The sequence below is a fragment of the Panthera pardus genome, unplaced genomic scaffold (genome assembly GCF_024362965.1).
Source record: "Panthera pardus isolate Hobbes unplaced genomic scaffold, ASM2436296v1 HiC_scaffold_24, whole genome shotgun sequence".
NCBI lineage: Eukaryota > Metazoa > Chordata > Mammalia > Carnivora > Felidae > Panthera > Panthera pardus.
In genome coordinates, this window is record NW_026526810.1 from 61340805 (window position 1) to 61361117 (window position 20313).

At 42.4% G+C, this 20313-nt stretch overlaps 1 protein-coding gene across 1 annotated transcript in view; it reads left to right on the forward strand.

The window, feature by feature from the left end:
• Positions 1-20313, forward strand: part of RYR3 (ryanodine receptor 3) — a 524284-nt gene that overhangs the window by 149970 nt on the left and 354001 nt on the right. Inside the window, exon 2 of the mRNA XM_053889214.1 lies at positions 16866-16985. Coding sequence (XP_053745189.1) covers positions 16866-16985 — 120 coding nt within the window. The remainder of the gene's footprint in view (positions 1-16865; positions 16986-20313) is intronic.

Below are 20313 nucleotides of genomic sequence, written 5' to 3' on the forward strand. Positions count from 1 at the left end.
ATGCCATGCTAAACAGTAGAAGGAGAATTAAACACAGTTTATGCATTCATGGAGCTCAAGCTCTTTAGTGCACAAGTATCAAGACTCTCACATTGGGTAAATTGACCAAAAATAATCTTTTTTTAAATGGCTATTTCCATAGAGCGTGTTCTTACAGAATTCTAATCACAAGATGCTTTCAACATCCCAGAGAAGATTGTTCTGTATTCTGTTTGTAAAGAAGCTATAATCCAATCTTGATAATTTATGGTGGTGGTTAACCCTTGGTTTTCTTAAGTTCTTTCTCATAGCTCATTTCAATTTCTGCTGCTATATTTTTAGGGCTAGCCTGTCTCATTCCGACTTCAGTGGAAAATAGATGGTTGCCATCTTCCATATATCAGCCCTTCTCATATTTGCAGATGAATAATAAATTTCCTTTCTGCTCGGAACTCCCCAGGCTACTTAGCTCTGATAAGGCCTAAAGAATTGATCTTGCAGAATACAAGAGGATTTCCTCATTAGTGGACAGACTGTTGATAAGCAGAGCAGGCAAGCACATGACGGAGGAGGTTTTTAGTGAGAAAGAGAAGTGTGGAAAATACTAGTACATCATTTAGTTGGCTTTTATGGTATTTTTTGGTGCTTTCCATGTGAATTTCTGCCCTGATAAGGAGAGGGGTTTGAACTTCTGTCTTGATGTTTGCATGGATGAATTCCCAAGAGGTTTGGATTCAGTCACTCCCAAAGTGCTTTTCCCCCAAACTTTCTGTGATTCCATGTAGACCATTTTTCCTTCCCTTATCTTGGTTCAGAGGTGTATTTTGCACAGGAGAACCTGATAATGGCAATGCAGGAAGAGTGAGGTCATGAACCCTTGCTTTGGATTTTGCTGGTGGAGATGGATAGTGCTTTTGGTTATTGCTAGTGTGATCTGCTCTGTATGGTTTTAGTGAAGGCTGACTCAGAAATCATCAAAGCCACAATTAGGTGCAACTGTGGGATAAAATACAGGCCTTTCTGTATCATCGATCTGCTTTATACAAAAGGAACAGATACTGATGTTTAACTCTAAATTGACTCAGGTTACAACCTAAAGTTGTAAAACGTAAGGCTCTTAATCCCCGAAGCCATAAATGTTACATAGTGACTCAAATTTTGCTCGTGTTCAACACCTGGGTGACTACCTATAGATTAGCATGATTTCAAATTTGTATTTGGAATACGTTTACTTGTAAGTCACATGAGTTATTTAACATTGTGGGATACCAACCATACCCATTCCCCACATTTTGGAAAGAAGACTACAGTTGCTTTCCCTGTTTCCAGCTAGAACATCTGTGCCAAGGATAAAGTCAGATTGAAACATAAGAACTTTGGGGCATTGTTTAGGGGTTCTGACTCCTCCCATTGAGAAGGAAATGTACTATTATAGAGATGGAAAGACTTTGATTTCCCACCACGATCTGCCTCTCCACAGCTATGAAAAGGTCCCTTTTACATTTTGAGACCTCTTTGTCTTGGCTGTGAAGCACTTCATGGAACATGAAAAGTGTTTCTCATTCAAAATAGCTTTACATGCTGTTCTTTGAAGTTACCAGAAAGTCATTGTCAGAAAACCTTGTCATGAAAAGGTTTGGGAGTGGGCTGGAGAAAGGAAAGGAAGGACCCACAAGTACTCTAACATAGATAGTGCTGGGTACATAGAGAACACTCAATAACTTACTACTTGGCTAGTTTTGCGTTTTAAGATCAGATTCCCTAATTTTAGAGAAGTCTGTAAGATACTAGTTTTTCTTGGTGATTGATTTATAGCTGATAGATTGTCTTCTTAGTCCCTGTGTTCAAATCCCACAAGGCAATATTATAAAGGCCTAGAGAAAAAAAAAAGAAAAGAAAAAAGAATTGTGCCATGTTCTAGAGGAGCACACCTAGTGAGGGACCCACAGATGGCAGCCTTTGGTGATTGGAGGGTCTTGGATCAGCAGTGACTTAGTCTTTGGATCCTTGATTAAAAGAAAATGAGAACCACAACAATTGATCATTCCCCACTTACTTACCCTCTGTTATATCTAAAACTCCATTCTTTTCTCTTGTGATTCCAGACCTGTATCAGAGTGTGTGTCAGCCTCCTCTGGCCCCCCAGCTATCCCCTCTGCCTGGAGTCTGTGGAGGTCTCCATCTTCACTGTGCATCAGTCACCCAGAGAGACCTTCCATACCTGCACCCAGCACCCTTCCCTAGAGATTCCCATCATTTGGACTAGAGTAGGACTCAGGAATCAGTATATTTTAGAAGTACTTCATATGATTCTTGTGTCATATATGGTTGAGCCCCACTGCTTTACAGCGGAATTAGATTTTTTTTTTTTTCCTATAGACTCCTCAAAATGAGAGATAGCCAGGAAAAAATGGTAACATAAAAATGAGTTGTTTCCTCCTTTCTTTCTCACCAAGCCCAGCAGAACTTTGTGCCTTGGATATCTGGGGCTTCCTTTTGCCCTGAAGTGATCTAACACTTATTTCCCAAAGTCTCTTGGAGGTGAAAATCTGGGTGGTCCTAGTTGGGGATGGGCCCTGAGGGTTGGACAGGATGAGGCTAAGAGACCAAACCTAGAGAAGTCTTATTTCAGAGGCAGCAGGGAAGGGCATTGTAGGGGGCTTCGTAGGTAGCAGAGATCTGCAACCCTGTCCGTATACTTGTACCCGGGAGATGGTAGGATGATGAACGTCAAGATCTTGGGGACCACAGTCTCTGTGGCTAAGAAGGGTAAAAAGTAGAAGATACCTGCCATCAAATGGACCACACATGCTTGGATAATGAGCATATTAATAGCCATCTTGATGGGCTTGAAGACCACTTGCTTTACTCCAAACTTTATGGACTGTATAAATCTCCTTAGATTATTATACAGACCCGAGAAGGGGAAAACTTTCCTAGCTGTGACTGAGATTGAAATGATTGTATATAGGGATTCAGAACCATTACTATATTTAGAAAAAAAGCCAATATGGAATTTTTTTCATCTAAGGGATATGGAATAAATTTTAGTCTCTGTAACAATAGGAATCAAGCAATCAGGCTCAAATAGATTGACTGACCCCATCTCCTATGCTTTTAATTTTATTGGGTTTTCATTAGATTTTTAAAAAAAAATTTTTAATGTTTATTTATTTTTGAGACAGAGACAGAGCATGAACAGGGGAAGGTCAGAGAGAGAGGGAGACACAGAATCTGAAACAGGCTCCAGGCTCTGAGCTGTCAGTGCAGAGCCCAACGCGGGGCTCAAACTCATGTACCGTGAGATCATGACCTGAGCCGAAGTCGGACGCCCAACCGACTGAGCCACCCAGGCACCCCTAGATTTTGGTTTGGCAAAGAACTCCGAGGGATTTTGCTGCAGGAGGGCATTGCATTTTATAGGCCTGTTCATAGAATGAGGGGGTTCTAGGATTTTTATGACTGGGCTTAAGGGCAGCAGTGTGGTAGTGCACAGGGGTGGGGGTAGTTAGTACCTGGTGGACAGAGAGAGTGGTCCTGGGGCTTGAAGTTGTATTTTCACTTGACAGAAGATCAAGAAACAGATTGTATTTTATTTAAGAAAGAGGCAACTACCCTTCAATTAAAGCCTTCCAGCTGTAACACCTACCCCTTTCCAGCCCCAATAAGGTGAGAAATTGAAAAAGCAGCACCAGTCAGCAGGAGTGGTGGCACCTATGAAGGTACTGAAATGCTTTCTTCACAAAGGAGCCTTGATACAGTGGGGGAAAACTTGGGTTTTGGAGACCTGCAGAACTGGATTTAAATCCTCACTTAACTAGCTTTGATGCATTTTTGTATTCCCAGGACCTGGCAGTGCATGACATATAATAGACCAAAACAATGAATACTTAATAAATGAATGAATAATGGATGCCCAAAAGAAATAACTGTCTGGCTCTGGGCAGTTTCTTAACCTGTGTGCCTGCGCTTAAGTGTCATCACCTGTAGAATGGGTATACTGAGAGGTAGAGGAGATTTTTGAGGATTGTATGAACTACAAAGTATATAAACCAGTGCCTGGCGGAGCTTCCTTATATTTAAGTTGTCTTCTAGCCACACACCTTCCCTAGTGCTATAGTTTCACAGATTTGTGATAGGAAGAGCGTTGCTGAATTGAAATCCTGAAGTGTGGGAAATGGTTGCACACGGTAGCCAAATTTCACCTCAGATTTGACTCTGAGCAATAAAGGCTGAACCCTGCCACCAGGGGATGTGTCAAGGAGAATTCCCGTTTCGAGAAACAGGCTTTGCTTGGCTTTCACAGGTCCTCTGTCTCTTCGTGAAGTGAGTCTTAGGATCCCAAACAGTGTCTGGTTTTTGTTTTTGTTTTTAATTGAAGTATAATTAACATGCAGTGTTATATTAGTTTCAGGTGTACAATATGATTCAACACTTCTATTCATGACTCCATGCTTGCCATATTATAATATTATTGGCTATATTCTCTATGCTATACTTTTCATCTTCATGACTTAGGTGCTCTGGGGATTCGTACCTCTTAATCCCCTTTATTTCACTCATCCTCCCATCCACTTGCCCTCTGACAACCACCAATTTGTTCTCTGTATTTAAGTCTGGTTTTTGCTGGTTTCTTTGTGTGTTTTAGATTGTACATACAAGTGAAACCGTATGGTATTTGTCTTTCTCTGACTTATTTCACTTAGGACAGTACCTTCTAGGTCCACCCATGTTCTTGTAAATGGCAAGATTTCATTATTTTTTATGGCTGCATAATATTCCATTGTGTAGATACACCACATCTTCTTTATTCATCTATCGATGGACATTTGGGCCTCTTCCATATCTTGGCTGTTGTAAATAATGCCGCGATAAATATAGGGGTGCATATATCTTTTTGAATCAGTGCTTTTGTTTTCTTTGGGTAAATACCCAGTAGTGGAATTCCTGGATCGTAGGGTATTTCTGTTTTTAAATTTTTGAGGAGCCTCCATATTGTTTTCTAGTGACTGTACCAATTTACATTCCCATCAGCAGTGCATGGGGGTTCCTTTTTTCTCCACATCCTCACCAGCACTTACCTTTACTTGTTGATTCTAGCCATTCTGAGAGGTATGAGGTAATACCTCATTGTGGTTTCGATTTTCACTTCCCTGCCGATAAGTGATGTTGAGCATCTTTTCATGTGTCTGTTGGCCATCTGTATGTCTTTGGAAAACTGTCTGTTCAGGTTATCTATTCATTTTTAATTGGATTATTTGATTTTTGATGTTGAGTTGTAGAAGTTCTTTATATATTTTGGATATTAACGTTTTAACAGGTGTATCATTTGCAAATATCTTCTCCCAGTCGATAGACTGCCTTTTTGTTTTGTTGATGGTTTCTTTTACTGTGCAAAAGCTTTTGATTTTGATGTAGTCCCAATAGGAATTTTTGCTTTTGTTTCCCTTGCCTGAGGAGACCTATCTAGAAAAATGTTGCTAAGACTGATGTCAAACTATTGCCTATGTTTTCTGCTACCAGTTTTAAGTTTCAGATCTCACATTTAGGTCTTTAATCCACTTTAATCCACTTTGAGTTTATTTTTGTATATGACGTCAGAAAATGGTCCAGTTTCATTCTTTTGCATGTAGCTGTCCAGTTTTCCCAGCATTGTTTATAGAAAAGACTGTCTTTTCCCCATTGTGTATTCTTGCCTTCTTTTGACATAAATTAATTGACCGTATAAGTGTAGGTATCTTTCTGACAGTGTCTGGTTTTGATTCCTGACTGTTGGGTACTCTTGGTCTACAGCTTTTTACTCAGATTTGACCCAATGTTTTGATCCACTATTTGTCCTAAACTTCATTATTTTAACTTGACGCATTTGTGACATGTTTGCCCCATATGGTAGGTATTAAGTATACAACACAAACAAGATGGAGATGAGAAGGATGTAATTCTTGGCTTCAAAACAGAAAATTTCTGTTAAGGGGATTTAGATCAGAAATCCAAGTGTTACAGTGCAGAGAAGTAACTGATAGTTTCTGATAGAAACAAACACTAATCATGGGACAGAAAAAATATCAGGGAGGAAAGAGAAATAGCTCAAACATCCCTGAGTTCTTGTCTCTGTCTCACTCAGATTCTTCTGGTCCTGGATTATATCATGTCTGCAAACCACCGCCACTGAAAACCCATTTGAGTCAATGTATATTACAGGATAGTCATCCACTTAGGATGGGAACTCCAGAAAGGTAGATGTGTGGCCCGTCTTGTTCATCACTGTACCCCAGTCCATGAAACAGAGTCTGACACACTAATAGGCACACAAATATTTCTTGAGTGAATTTATGACTTAATCCTGAATGGAGCTGGGAGAAATTGATGGGTTCATTTCCTCTCTCTCTCTATGTCTCTTTCCCTTCCTTCCTCCCTCCCTCCCTCTCTTCCTGTCTTTCTGAAAGTAGTCCTGGATAGTTCATAGGGCTTTAGCACCATTAAATTATGAAAACACTTCTTTTGCTTTTAAGTGACCTATTTTCAAAGACTTATCTATCTAAATGTCAGCCCATAAATTTCATTACAATCTACTAACTTTATCAAGCATCCTTTCTGAAAAAGGCACAGTGTTCCCTAGCTATTAGATTTTGTATGGAAATTGCTAGATGCTTTGTCGTTGCTTTTGGATTTTACAACGTGTTCAGTAAATTGGATTGATTATGCACACAAGAGTGTTTGTGTCCTTCATGTTGGCTATTTTAGTGTCATTTACTTTTGCTAAAAATCTTAAAGGGGAAAATTCCAGAAAGTAGCATAAGAAAGCATTATGCTAGTAGAAACAATCTCCCTGTTTAGTTTATTTCCCTAAACCAAAAGCAGACAGTACTGTGGCCCTCACCCCTCATCCTAGATGCTATTAGAAGATCTAACAAGTGGTGGGCTACAAGTGGGTGGGCTGTCATGGGTGAGTTGCAAGACCCAGGGAAGGTGTTATACCTCAATTCAGAAGCTGAAGATCCAAGAATCAATGATTTAAAAAAAGGAAATTTACTTAAAGAATAGATCTAATAACATAAAAATGTGGCTTATCATTGCATGGTTTGTCCAGGTCTCAGTAGTGCCATGGTAGAATCAGAATTGGATGCCCTTTGCATGGTTCTCGGGTTACAGTGCTCAGACTGCATGAGGATGGAGACACAGAGCAAACTCATCAGCGTCCATAATGTAAACATGGGAAGTTGAAGTGTCCTGGTTAGATCCCCTTTTTAATATTAGGTTCAGATCAGTGTTGGTTCCAGAGACCTATACTTTCCTACAGTAACTGTATTACCAACCCTTGCTACACCTCTTAGGTTAGACGCTGAACACCATGTTTGCTTTAGTATTCTAGCTTGTTCCCATTCATATTTTACCCTGGCTGATGTGCCTAAAGAAGAAAAGAAACCAAAGAGGTAAGGGCATGCACCTGGGTATGGTTACTCACCCAGTGTGTTCTCACTGGGTGGGAGAGAAGTATTCAAAATACCAACATCGCACATAAAATTTTATAGAAAACCTCCCTGTGAAATTTCCTTGGTACCAACTAGATCATTATTTTTCTGTCCTATGAGAATAGGTAAGTGTTAATAATTGGCCATTATTTCTAGACAAACATGTCACAGGCCACTGCATTCTTCCATGTCTAATAGCAGCATGATCTGTCTGAGGGGGAATTAAATCCCTGTGTAAACCCTGGTGCCTGCTTGTCCCACTAATCAATGTAGAGAAAGGCTTCCCCCTTTGCCCTATTCCTGTAAGTTCCAGAGAGACCAACCCATGGGTGACACTGAATAGATTTTACAGTCAAGCTCCAAACTCTGCCTTCTCAGCAATGAGAAAAGTTATGAAGAGCAAGCAAAACATGCCTTCCAGTTGCTGGAGCAGAAAGGGCCCTGGAGGCTACAGGTGACTCTATGGCTTGTCAGTCCCCTACATAAGCAAACAATTCCAGCTGAGTCTGAGGACTGTTAGATCACTTCCTATAAAGCAACAGAAGGGTGCAATGAAGGTGTAAGTTCTTGTGTCTAATATGAAACAATATGACTAGGCTGTCATTCAGTGACCATTGGAGCGCCTACCATGTACTGGGCACTTTTCCAGGCACTGGAGATGCATTGAGGAGAAAAACTGTGTCTAAGAGGTACGGTTCATTACATTCTAACGAAGGAGGAGACAACTAAGAAATATATATTCTTAGGTAGGCAGTCCTCGCTGGCCAAGAAGGCAGATGAAGCAAGATGGGAAGCGCAGAGTGGGATTGAGGTTGTAATTATATATTGGGTAATTAGGAAAGGCCCCTCTGATGAGAAGACACTGAACAGACACCTGAAGGAAGTGAGGGTGGGAGGTCTGCAGACCTCTGGGAGAAGAGCATTCTGGGCAAAGGAAAGAGCAAGCACAAAGCGTGTGAGGGAAGGTCATGCTTCAAGAGTTGGGCCTCTTCCAAGGAGGCTCGTGTGGCTGAAAGTGAGCAAGCAAAGGGTGATAGAGAGGTTGTTGGAAGGTGTTAGCCCCCCATAGGCCACAGTAAGAATTCTGCCTTTTTCCTGAATAAGACAGTAAATCGCCGGAGGGTTTTGAGGAGTGGAGTGACATATCTCAGGTTTTAAAAACTTCTATCTGGGGGCAGAGAAGAGGTGTAGAGAAAAGATGGGAAACAGGAGTGGTGACTGCAATAATCATGACAAGAAATGATGGCCTGAGCCTGGTGGTCCAGTTGGATCCATCCTGAAGGTAGAATGGGTAGGATTAGTTGCTGATGTGGATGTGAGGTGAAAGAAGAAAAAAAAGGAATCAATAGGACTCCAAGGTTTTTTATATATTTTTTTGAGAAGGGGGAGGGGCAGAAAGAGGGGACAGATGCTCTGAAGCAGGCTCTGTGCTTACAGTAGGGAGCCCAATGTGGGGTTTGAACTTATGAACCATGAGATCACGACTTGAGCTGGGACCAAGAGTCGGACACGCAACCTACTGAACCACCTGGGCACTCTGGACTCTGATATTTTTATTTTATTTTATTTTTTACATATAGTATGTTAAAAAGGCCTTTATTTTTATACTTCAAATGCTCTAAATTAATAAAAGTAGTAATTATCCTGTTTTATTTTTTTTTAATTTTCAAAATGCTGAGGAGAGCACCTCATGGTAGAAATACCCCTTTGTAGTAGTTAAGAATAGCTGTCATCTAGAAAGTGCAGATATTTTTGTTGACTTTAGCTACTGATTTATTTTCTTGCCTGAGACCCTAAAGAAGTTGCCATGTCCCGAGACAGACAAGACTTTGGGAAGGACATTCTCAGGGGAGATGATTAGGAGTTGGATTTTGGAGATACTAGAACAACTGGAGATATAAGCTAGAGTTCAGAGGAGAAGTCTAAGCTGGTGGTGATATGAACTTGGGAGTCATTCGTGTACTGATGGTTTTAAAAGCCATGTAATCAAATGGGATCACAAAGGAAGAGAGCGCAGGTAAAGAGGGAAACTCCAAGGAACACCCTGTGAGCCCTGCTGGTAGTGGCGGAGAGGGTAGGGCAGGATGCTAGCCCAGGAGACTGAGGAAGATCTGCTAGTGAGTAGAGGAGAAAACCAAAAGAGAGTCTACCCTATGAACCAAATGAATAAAGTATTCCAAGAAGGAAGGAATGATAAACTATATCAACTTTCTCTCTTTGGATCCCAAGATTTCCATTTTACTGCATTTTGCAGCAATCGGTGAGTAGTAAGGAATGAGAGATGGGAACCATCCCTAATTTTGGAGAGATTGGAAAAACAATGGGGATTTTCAAAAGTGTAATCATACTACAACAAAAACAGACCACAGCAACAGAAAAACCCTAGAAGGGTTGTCTCTAGGGACACGATATAATGTCAGCTTCTGTGAGTTGGACATTGGACTAGTTAGCCTCCTCCCTCAGTCTATAACCTTTAGATCCATAATTTTTAAAATGGGATTAAAAATACTTGTATGTCTCATGGGGCCATTGTGGAAGCAGGATATCATAGTTCCTTCTATATGCTCCCCACTATTTCCTTGTTGGCATTCTAGACTATACAAGTAAAGAAATGCAGAAGGATTTTTATGTGAATTTTTTATGCATCAGCAATTTTGTTAATGCTGTTGTTTTCAAACTATGTGATTTGTTCACTAAATTCACAAATAATTGTACTTTTCTACTCTGTGCCAGGCACTATGAAGGGCACTGAGGATTCATAGGGAGATGAGACATTCCTGCCTTCAAGGAGGTTAGAATCTGAGGAAGTAAATAGAGTGATTGATGTTTAGGACATACAGTAGACCACCAGTGCCATTAATACTTGTGAAATAATTTAGGGATGGTCTCATCATTTCAAAAGCCTACTTATTTTTCACTGAAGAGATGCTGTAGGGGTAAATCCTGAGAATGAGCTCTCTCACCCATGTCTGCATATATTTAGTAGGTGGTTTGTTTCCTAACATAGTGTCTGATGTTCAAGATGAGTGGCTAGGACACATCTTCCTCTTTAAAGCATTGAATAAATGGTTATGGATTTTCCTCTGCAGTAATATCTGCGCTTAAATGTGGACCATGAAATCTGCTGGACTGCGCTCCGTCCCATGCGCTCTCTGCTCACGAGCTTCTTAGTATCAGTGATGTGCCCATCTAACTATAGGGCTGTCATCAGCTGCCTAATGATCTACCATAAATAGAGCTGTCAGCCATTTTGTTTTGTCCCAAAGAGTTCTCTGCAAATGACCCAGGGAGAAGAGGGAGAGCCAAGGTGCCCCCAGCCATCAACACAGAACTCCAAACAAGGTTGTCATGACCCTTGGACCAGGAGCCAAGGGTATAAGAAAGAAGCAGTAGAGATAGAATAGGCAAGCTCCATTCATTTTCAAATTCAAGGTTCTTTAGCTAGAGGAGTATAGAAAGAAACTTACTTTGTCAGAGATGACCTGTGATAACATGAAATTTAAGCAAAGAGAGCCAAAGGCTGTATATCCTTGTTCAGGGACAATCACTCAACACCACCACAGACTGAATCTATGACAGGAATAGCTGGCGCTTATGAACTACATAGCTTGGAAGGATGCTGACATATGATATACCTTGGATTTTAATCATTCTTCCCCCTATGTTACAAGTTTGGGGATGACGTACACTCCTTCCAGTGTTAAGTCATGGAGCACAGAAAAATTTTGTTTTATTTGAATTTTAGGTCTCTGGCTATTCTCTATGGCATCGTGCTCTGTGATGTGGTTACTTGTCAACATTGTATGGCCATGTGAGAGGGCTGGTGGCTGGGAGTTACCTATTTTTATCAACAGGATCACCACGGGCCTTAGAGTCAGGGATAGGTGAATTCAGACCTGTTACTAAGGTCAGTCTCTTGGGAGACTGTTGGGCATTATGGTAAATAGGACAGCCTCCTGATTCAGATAATCCTAAGGTTCAAGGTCAAAATCTATTATTTACATGCTGTGTGGTATTAGGCAAATTAATTATCCTCTGTGTGCTTTAATATCGTTATCTACAAATAGAATATTAGTATCTTCTTTACAGGATGGTTGTAAGGACTTAACTGAGATGCTGTGACATGGTGGCACCTAATGACTGCTCCTTAAATATTCACTTCTTAAAATTGCCAGATTCCTCTGATCTTTGGTTTCCTCATTCTTAAAATGGTCGTGTTGTTGTTAATGTTAAATAATCTAGGGGGAAATCTCAGCAGTGTGTCTGGTATGGAATGAATAGTTGATATTTTTATCAATAGAAAAGTGACCTTTTCTGGAATAATTATTGTTACATGGGTGAGAGTAGAGAAATCTTTTTTAAATCTGATTCCATATCTTGATCAGTCAACATGTTTTTACCAAACACATTATGTTCCCAGCCTATATGGGGAAACAGTTTTCTGTGCTTTTATAATTTAGATTACAAGGTAAAAAACACATACATTGAATAAATCCTAACTGGATGTATATTGTGCATAAGGCACTATGCTAGCAAGTATCCTGATAGATATAAATATGAACCAGACATGGACCTTGCCTTCAAGGGGTTCAGAGCCAGCTGTGAGAGAGATGGGAGAGAAAGCATGGATGCAGACTGCCTGGATTGGGTACCAGACTCTACCCCTCACCACCATGAGACCATAAGCAAGTTACTTGACTACCCTGTGTAGGGCTCCTCATTTGTGACATGCCGGTGAAAACAGTACCTACACCATAGTGTTGGGGTGAAGTAAGCTTTATTACTCATAAAACACAGTGCCAGTCATACAGTCCAATATCAGTAAATGTTAGCCATTTCAAAATATAGAGTCGGGGATAACAGTGCATGTAAACAAACATAAGGCAAGAGTATGGTGATATTGCTATGGCAATTTGGATGGAGGAGAGATTACTTAGGCTTCATAAAAGAATGTGGCACTTGAGCTAAACTTGGGAGAATAGGCAATATATGAACATGGAAAAATGGCAAATCAGGGCAGCTTTAGAGTTAGTGATTGTGTAAGAATATGAGGGTAGACAGGTGAAGGAACTCGACAGGGAAGAAGTTGGGGGGAAAAGGTCAGAAAGTGAAGGTCCTCATATGCTGGCTCAAGGAGTTTGTATTTGCTATGTGGACAGTGGAGAGAGAGAGCCATTATAGATTTTCAACAGACAAATGGTAAGGTCAGAGCTGTGCCTCTAGAAATAGATCAGAGGAAGAATGCTCTGAGTTGTCTTCATCTCTAGACCTCCAGTCTGTCCTTTCTCTGGCCCATTTGCTGTAGGACAGGCAGGAGGGAAGACTCAGACAGGAGGTGGTGATATTTGGGCCTGGGTTGCCAAGAGGTTGTATGTGTCACTAACAAACATGGACAACATAAAAGGATGCGTAGGCTGGAAATGTACCTTTTGGTTCATTGGGACATGTCGGTTTGCAGTGTTGAGCATGAGTATTTGGATAAAGTCAGGGATAAGTGGAGGTTTGGAACCTTAGAGTGCCACCAGGTTGGAGATACAGATGGTCCAACTACTAATCAGAATAAAACTGGAAGCCTGAAGAATGGATGGGATTGCTAAGCAAAGATGATGAGGACCAGTCCTTAGGTGATCCCTATGTGAAGGAATGCCAGGAGAAAGTGGACATAGGAAGGTTCCATCAGAAAGACAGGAGAACACAGTTGATTAAAGGAACAGAAGAGTTTCAAGGAGGAGAACTTCAGGGATGCTGGACAAGACTTACTTGAGAGATGGGAAGGCAGTAGGAATGGAGGAGAGATGAGGGTAGAGACAGAGGAAAGAACTTACCTGCGAGGGAAGGGAGCAGAGACCTTTTGACATAGTGAGTGGAAAACCAGAGATGCTTATGTGATCTTTGGTATTTCTTGGGGACTTAAGACAGGTGCACCCCTCATCCTTAAGTTGAGAGGGTAGGTCTAAAAAGTCTTTTCATTACTGATTATTGTGCCCTCTGACCTAACCCTTCTTTCCTCTTTATTTTATCTTTGTCTTATAGATGGCAGGGGGAGGAGGTGATTTGATCGTGACTGAGTTGAATCTGTTGTGAGTTCTACAAAGAGGGGAGATTTTATGATCTTGTTCCAGTGAAACCAGAGTTCAAACAAGCCAAAAATGTATTACTGGAAAAAGAATCCCATAAGTTGATAGTAGAACAAAACCCCAGAGTTGTGTTACTTTCTCTATCAAAAAATCCTTTCTCTTCCTGGTGAAGAGGAAGAGAAGGCAGGGCTCTCTAGGAATTGGGAATCAGAAGTTTTGGTGAGGGAAAGCAAGAACAATGAACATAAGAGAACGAGAAAGCAAGAAAGAGAGGCTTGGGTTCATAGAGCCAGATAGTCTGGTTCGGAGTAAGATAGTCTAGTTCTGGATTTTAGAATAGGAACTGTTGTAGGTTTTGACAAGGAGTGTTACGCATAGCGTGTTACTGAAACTGTGCAAGTAATTAGGTCAAGGTGTTCACTTGGAAGAGATTATCCACGTGAACCTTGAAATTAGTCGATATGATGGCTCAGGTGGCAGGGAGAAAGGCCAGGAGCTGGCCTTTCAGACATCAACTCCACTACTCCAGTATTAACTGATCTTGTCTTCTAAAACGAGGTATGCTCTGCAGTATCCTGGCAGAATGCTTTGTCATTGGATGGTAGTCAAAAATGTGTATTGAATTCATACCAAAATGATCAGACTTTGTGATGGTCGTTAAGAATCAGATAAAGGTGGGAGAATTAAGTAGGATGTTGATAGATGACTTGAGAAGATGTGGAGATTGGCTGTCACATACCTCGAAATTGAAGAGTTTTGGACCTGAGTAGGAGAGCGATTATCTGAATTTGGCATTGAGGGATGGGAGGGGAGTTACAAGAAGATGGAAGAATTTGCAGCCTCCAGTGAGTGACAGGGAGTTCCTTGGAAATGGTACCTTCTGTAAATACCCAGATTTGATTTAAAGCAAAGGGACAAAGGGAGAGAGGTAATGGGAGAAGAGAATGTACATCAGTACAGGAAGGAGTCAACTAGGGAGGGCTGGTAACTGGAGGGGCTGTGGTCTGTGTTTAGGGCATAGAAGATGTGATGTGATGGGTTGGATTAACTTGTTCTGAATGAAACTTGGGTGCAAAGATGACAGTGTCGGGTACTCGAAGGCTCAGGATGTTGGTCTGATGGAGGTTTGTGGAGAATGGTAGGTGCCGCCTGGAATGAAGGCAGGTACAAGCCAGGTCAGCAAGGAGCATCCGGTTCCAGACAGCATGTGGGGAAAAAGGGAAAGCTTTGGGACAACAGTAAACTTGGCTCAGAGCCTCACACCCATCTGTGTGCCACCCAGAGTGCGGACCTAGGAAAATGTTTGTGCCAAGTGCTCCTCAGCAGACAGCTGTTGAGCTAGGGCAAGTTTTTTTTATTGCATTAGCTGACTGGCAGCCTAGCTTATGAGGATGTGAGTTATAGAACGGGGAAGTTTCAGAAGACAGAGAGGCAGCTAATGCCAAGTCAAGCTAAGGTGGTTTGGGCACGTTGGAGTGGAAAGGGCATGGGAAATAAGGTCATGCAGAGACGTACCTTCAACTCAAGTCGAAGAGAAAATTCTGTCGACTTTTACCAGCTCATGAAAAGTCTAGTCCTTAACACACACCTGTGATTTCTAAATGACTATTGTTTGGTTGGCAAATGGTATGTAGGTGGGACATATTTAAATATTTCTCAGTAGGGGGTCCTCTCAACATTTGGGACAGAAAAATTAGGTGTTTTGAGGACTGCTTCTTGAAGTACAGACCTCATAAGTCTCATGACCCATTTTGCAATGCGCATAGTGTCCCTCAGTGATTTTGACAATTAAGAGTACTCCCTTGTTGCCTGTGCCCTTGGGGAGGATGTGATCACCTCTTCCCCCCTGAGGATCTGTGGGAGACTCCAGCTGGGGGAAAACTTGTTTCTCTTCAGAAATTTCACCGAATCCACATTCTGAGAGTAGTGCCATCCTGGAGTTCTGTTCTGCTTCAATTCAAGTGAAGACCATGAATTCTGACTGCACTCTAAGCGGAGGCTTTTTATTAGTGACTCAATTTAATGACGAACAGTGACATTCCAGTGCCAGTAGAAGTGTGAAACTTTTTTTCCCCTCCATATTCTTTTCATATGTCTGTGATTTGTGGCTTCTTATAGTTTCCTATAGCTTCTGACCAATCTCTGGGCACCAGCAGACTTCTTTTGTGGGATCTCTTACTATTCGATCTCTTTATCTTCCCATCAGGTAGAAGGATTTTATTTTTCCACATGACTATGCACATCGCAGACCCCTTTTCAGAAAAGCTGTTTCTGTTTAATCTGACTGTCCAATACTCTGGGACAAACACTAAAATCGGGGGACACGGGGGTGAGACCAGGCAACTGGAGAGCAGTTGCTAAGGAGGAAGCTTCAAGTGGCCTTCCTCTGGTTACTCCTTTAACATAACCACACCTGCAAATCTTTTTGATGTTTGCAATCCAACATTGAGTGGTGGGAGAGAGTGGGGACATAGACTAACAGATTGGAGAAACTGTAAGGAAAATGATTTCCTCTCAGCCTCGGTCAGGACTGTGCGAGAGGTGAGCATGTTAGTGTAAATAGAGGTTGGCCTCATTTCTAGACGATCAACAAGAGGGATGCCATGCAAACAAGGCCTCTGAAATTTCAGCAGGGTTGCTTCTGAGAGTGATGCATAGGAGGGAGGTCCCCTCCTTAAGGAATTCAGAGTGGCTCCTCAACTTGACCTTCACCTCCTCCCTCCAATCTCAAGCTTCAAGGCTTCTCTTGAGCTTCCTTTCCCATATGTCTGAAACCCATTTCCTGTCACCCTCCACAGCTTCCTTCTGTCATCTCTGGCGAATGTGTTACCCACTACATGGGCCCCCGTCCCCCAACAACATGTCTCTTGCTTCCTCCAAGCCTCACACACAACGGACTTGCCCTGCACGAACCCCACCTCTGTCTGATCTCTGCTGTTGTCTCTGTTCCCCCTCAGTCTCATCTCAATTTTCTGTTCTTATTATATATTTGGAGATGGCTTAGATTTACTTTCATGTCCGCTCACGTGTTGGAATTGGCTGCTCAGCCGGATTGTGTGCATTTCCTGCACCTCAGAAGCGAGGCTCGTGCTCTAGAGGTGTGGGGTACATGCGTTCCACATACATGTACCTGCACCCACTGACCCCACCCCAGAGTTCAGAGTACTCAGGGGAGGTGTTCAGTACTGCCATATGTTCTCCTTTTCTGTATCATGCTCAAAAGTATGTGCCTCTTGGTGTACGTGATGACAATATAGCAGGGTGACTTGGGGACCTGGTTCCACATGGGAAGGCAGCCCCTCATTCACTTGCACGTGTGTCTCTGTTCTGCCGGCAGGAGGATGAAGTGGTTCTCCAGTGCATCGCAAACATTCACAAGGAGCAGAGGAAGTTCTGCCTGGCAGCCGAGGGCCTGGGAAACCGCCTGTGCTTCCTGGAACCCACTTCAGAAGCCAAGGTAGGATTGATTGCCTGCCCTGCACCTTCTCCCTTGACCTCCCAGGCAGTCGTTGAGGGGAAGGAGCTGCAGGGAGAGGAGGTTGAGAGTGATGAGGAAGAAGGTAGAAAGAAAGGACGCATTTGTTTTTCAGATGGGAAGCAGATCGGAAGTAAAATGTGACTCTCCCCAGCCCAGGAACAGTAGGAATCCAGAGCAGCGAAGAATTAGTGGTGCCTTGTCTGTCTGTGTTCCCCAGGACACCAGTGATGCTTTGAGGTCACTGTCACAGAAGAGGTTGTTTTCATATTCCCAGAACACCTTTTTGTGTTGTTAATTCCTAAAGGTCCTCCGTGCGGGTTCTGTACTCTAAGCTGTCATTTATGGCTACCAGGACTCCCAGGTGCTTGGGCCTGAGCTTCATGGAAAGCCCACTGCTCTCAGTTCAGACTGTGCCGAGCTCCTGTGATCGTTACCCCTGCCTGCCCACTGTGACCTGGGGGCAGAGAGGAGTGTTTGCTCTAGTCCCTGCCTGCGTGGTGGCATGTAATGTCCTGTCTCTTCAGCCAAACCTTTTCTTCCTCCAGTTTCAGACTGTCTCTACTTTTCGTGATCTGTCAAGTGTATCCGTGTGCTCGGCGAGATCACCATACTTGGCGGTCCTGGCCAAACCTTTAGATCGGTCAGGGTTCTCCAGAGAAACAGAACCAGTGGGATCTCTCCCTTTCTCTCGATGGGTGGGTGGATGGGGAGATGATGGATTTAAGATATTGCCTCACGCAATTATTGGGTCTGGTAAGTCTAAAATCTATACGACAAGTCAGTAGGGTAGAAACTCAGGGAGAAGTTGATGCTGTCTTGAGGCAGAATATCTTTTCTCCAGGAAACCTCGGTTTTTATTTTTAAAGCCTTAAGGGGCGCCTGGGTGGCTCAGTCGGTTAAGCGTCCGACTTCGGCTCAGGTCACGATCTCGCGGTCCGCGAGTTCGAGCCCCGCGTCGGGCTCTGGGCTGATGGCTCAGAGCCTGGAGCCTGCTTCCGATTCTGTGTCTCCCTCTCTCTCTGCCCCTCCCCTGTTCATGCTGTGTCTCTCTCTGTCTCAAAAATAAATAAATGTTAAAAAAAAAAAAAAAAAAAAAGATGGCGTGAGGCCCACCCACATGATCAAGGGTCATCACCTTAACTTGAAGTCAACTGATTATAGATGTTAATCACATCTATCAAATACCTTCACATCAAAACCTGGATTGGTGTTTGGTTAAATAACAGAGTACTATGGTCGAGCCAAGCTGACATACAGCTAACCATCTTACCCTCCTCACAGAGCCATTTTTTTAAAACAGAAAATGGTTACTATATTTTCCAATAGGCCCACCGGATTAGCATGCTGTTTCTCCACATGAACATCTACAACACAGACATGCATGGTGTGGCTGAACACCAGATGTGCACTGTGAAGACAGCATGTCCCAGAAGCCCCTGTCCTCTCCATCACTGTTGTGCCCTCCCAGGGAGGTCACCAATCCCTGAGTTCAAACATCGATCAGTGACATGTGTGACCAGTGCCAAAAGGACAGAGTCCCGTTAAAATAAGTGGCAGAGAGAAAAGGAAGATGTTTTTGTCTTTTTTAAAGGCCTTAGACTTGATTTCCCTGAGGTCTTTTCTCATTTGCTTTTGTCCTTAGCTAGATATTTTTCTTTTCATTCCCAGCCGTCTGGGATAATAGGAAGATGAGTAGATTAGAAGTCAAGAAGTTAATCCTCAACCACTAGCTAGTCATGTGACTACGGGCAAGTCGCTCAACCTTGCTTTCCGTTTCCTCATCTGCCAGATGAGGTACATCCTGGTGCAGTGGAAAGAGCATTGGCCTAAACTGAAAACCAGTGGTCTCATTTTCTAGTCATCCACTGAGTGGGTCATGGGGCAGTGGTTTGGGGCACAGGTTCTGGAGCCAGACTGTCAGATTTGGAGTCCTGTCTCTCACCACATACCAGCTAAGCCGGGATCTTGGCCAAGGTACTTGTCCTTTCTGTGCTTAGTTTCTGCACCTGCTTAATGAGAATTTAATAGTAACTACCTAAAGAGGTTTTTCTTAGGATTAAATGAGTTAATACCTAAGAAGTGCGTAGCACACTCTCTATTGACTCCTCATTGACTATTATGATTGAACCTTGTCTAAACCAGATGAAAAACTATATATCCTAACCCGAGAATATTTTGTATCGCCCAGGAATAAAAATAACCCATACCACGCATAAATGCATTTGAGGATGAGAAAATGTCCTTCCTAACACCCACTTGACTAAGTGTCCTTATTTTAATTTTTCGTTTTAAATTGAAAACAAGGTAATAAGACTGAAAAAGAGATGTAACATATCATAACTTACTCATCTTGTCACAACTATTTTCATGTGTTTTTCATTCAGCCTCTGTTCACATGCCACCTGTATGTCTTCAGAGTTGTACTCAGAGTTGACGTGTAAGCATTCCGCTTTTTTTTTCCTTTAACATTTTAGCCAGTTCCATAAAGCTATGTGGTCTCCGTGGTTTAAAAAAAAAAAAAAAAAGTATGTGGTTTTGTTAGTTTTTTTGCTTTTTAGAGTAAATATCCAGGAGAAAAATTAATGGTGTTAGGAGGATGAGCAGTATTAAACTACTTTCCCCAAAGGGTATACCAGTTGTCACAGTTGACATGCCCACTATCATAGCATGAATATGTGTCTCTTGTATATATACTATGAGGAAACTGCATCGTGAGTGCTTCTCAAAAAAACAGGGTCGAGTTCATGGAAAGGATAAAGTCTTTAGAACTTCATGTCACCATTCCTGGGAGGTGCCTGCTGGCCGCCATTTTCTGTGGCTTCAGTCTTTCCCACAGTCAGCTACAGCTGTGCACACTGCTTCTGACCTGTCCCCTCCCTTTTCACTAAATATTTCCTCTGATTCTCTACTACCCACTTTCACAACCACCTTTGCTATTCTTAGGTTCTCAGAAGCTAACATAGGTGGTGCAGTGAAATGAGAAGGTGTATTCCCAAGCCTGGCACTGAGCATGAGGCACACACCTCAAACAGCACTCTTATCACCAGCTACAGAGCCACCAGTGACCTTGGCATTCCCAGTCAAGGGTATTTCAAGCTAGGTGAGCCACAGAGAGATAAAATTGAGATAAATTCTAAGGAGAAGATACACCTCTAAGAAAGAAGAGATGAGATAAGGTTCTCAAAAGGTATTCTTAATGTACAAGCCCTATGAAAAGGAGGTCACATTGAAACAAGGGGTGAGAGAGTAGAAGAATGGGAAGCAAAAGTACACCAACACTTGGTGTAGACATGGAGACTGTTGAACA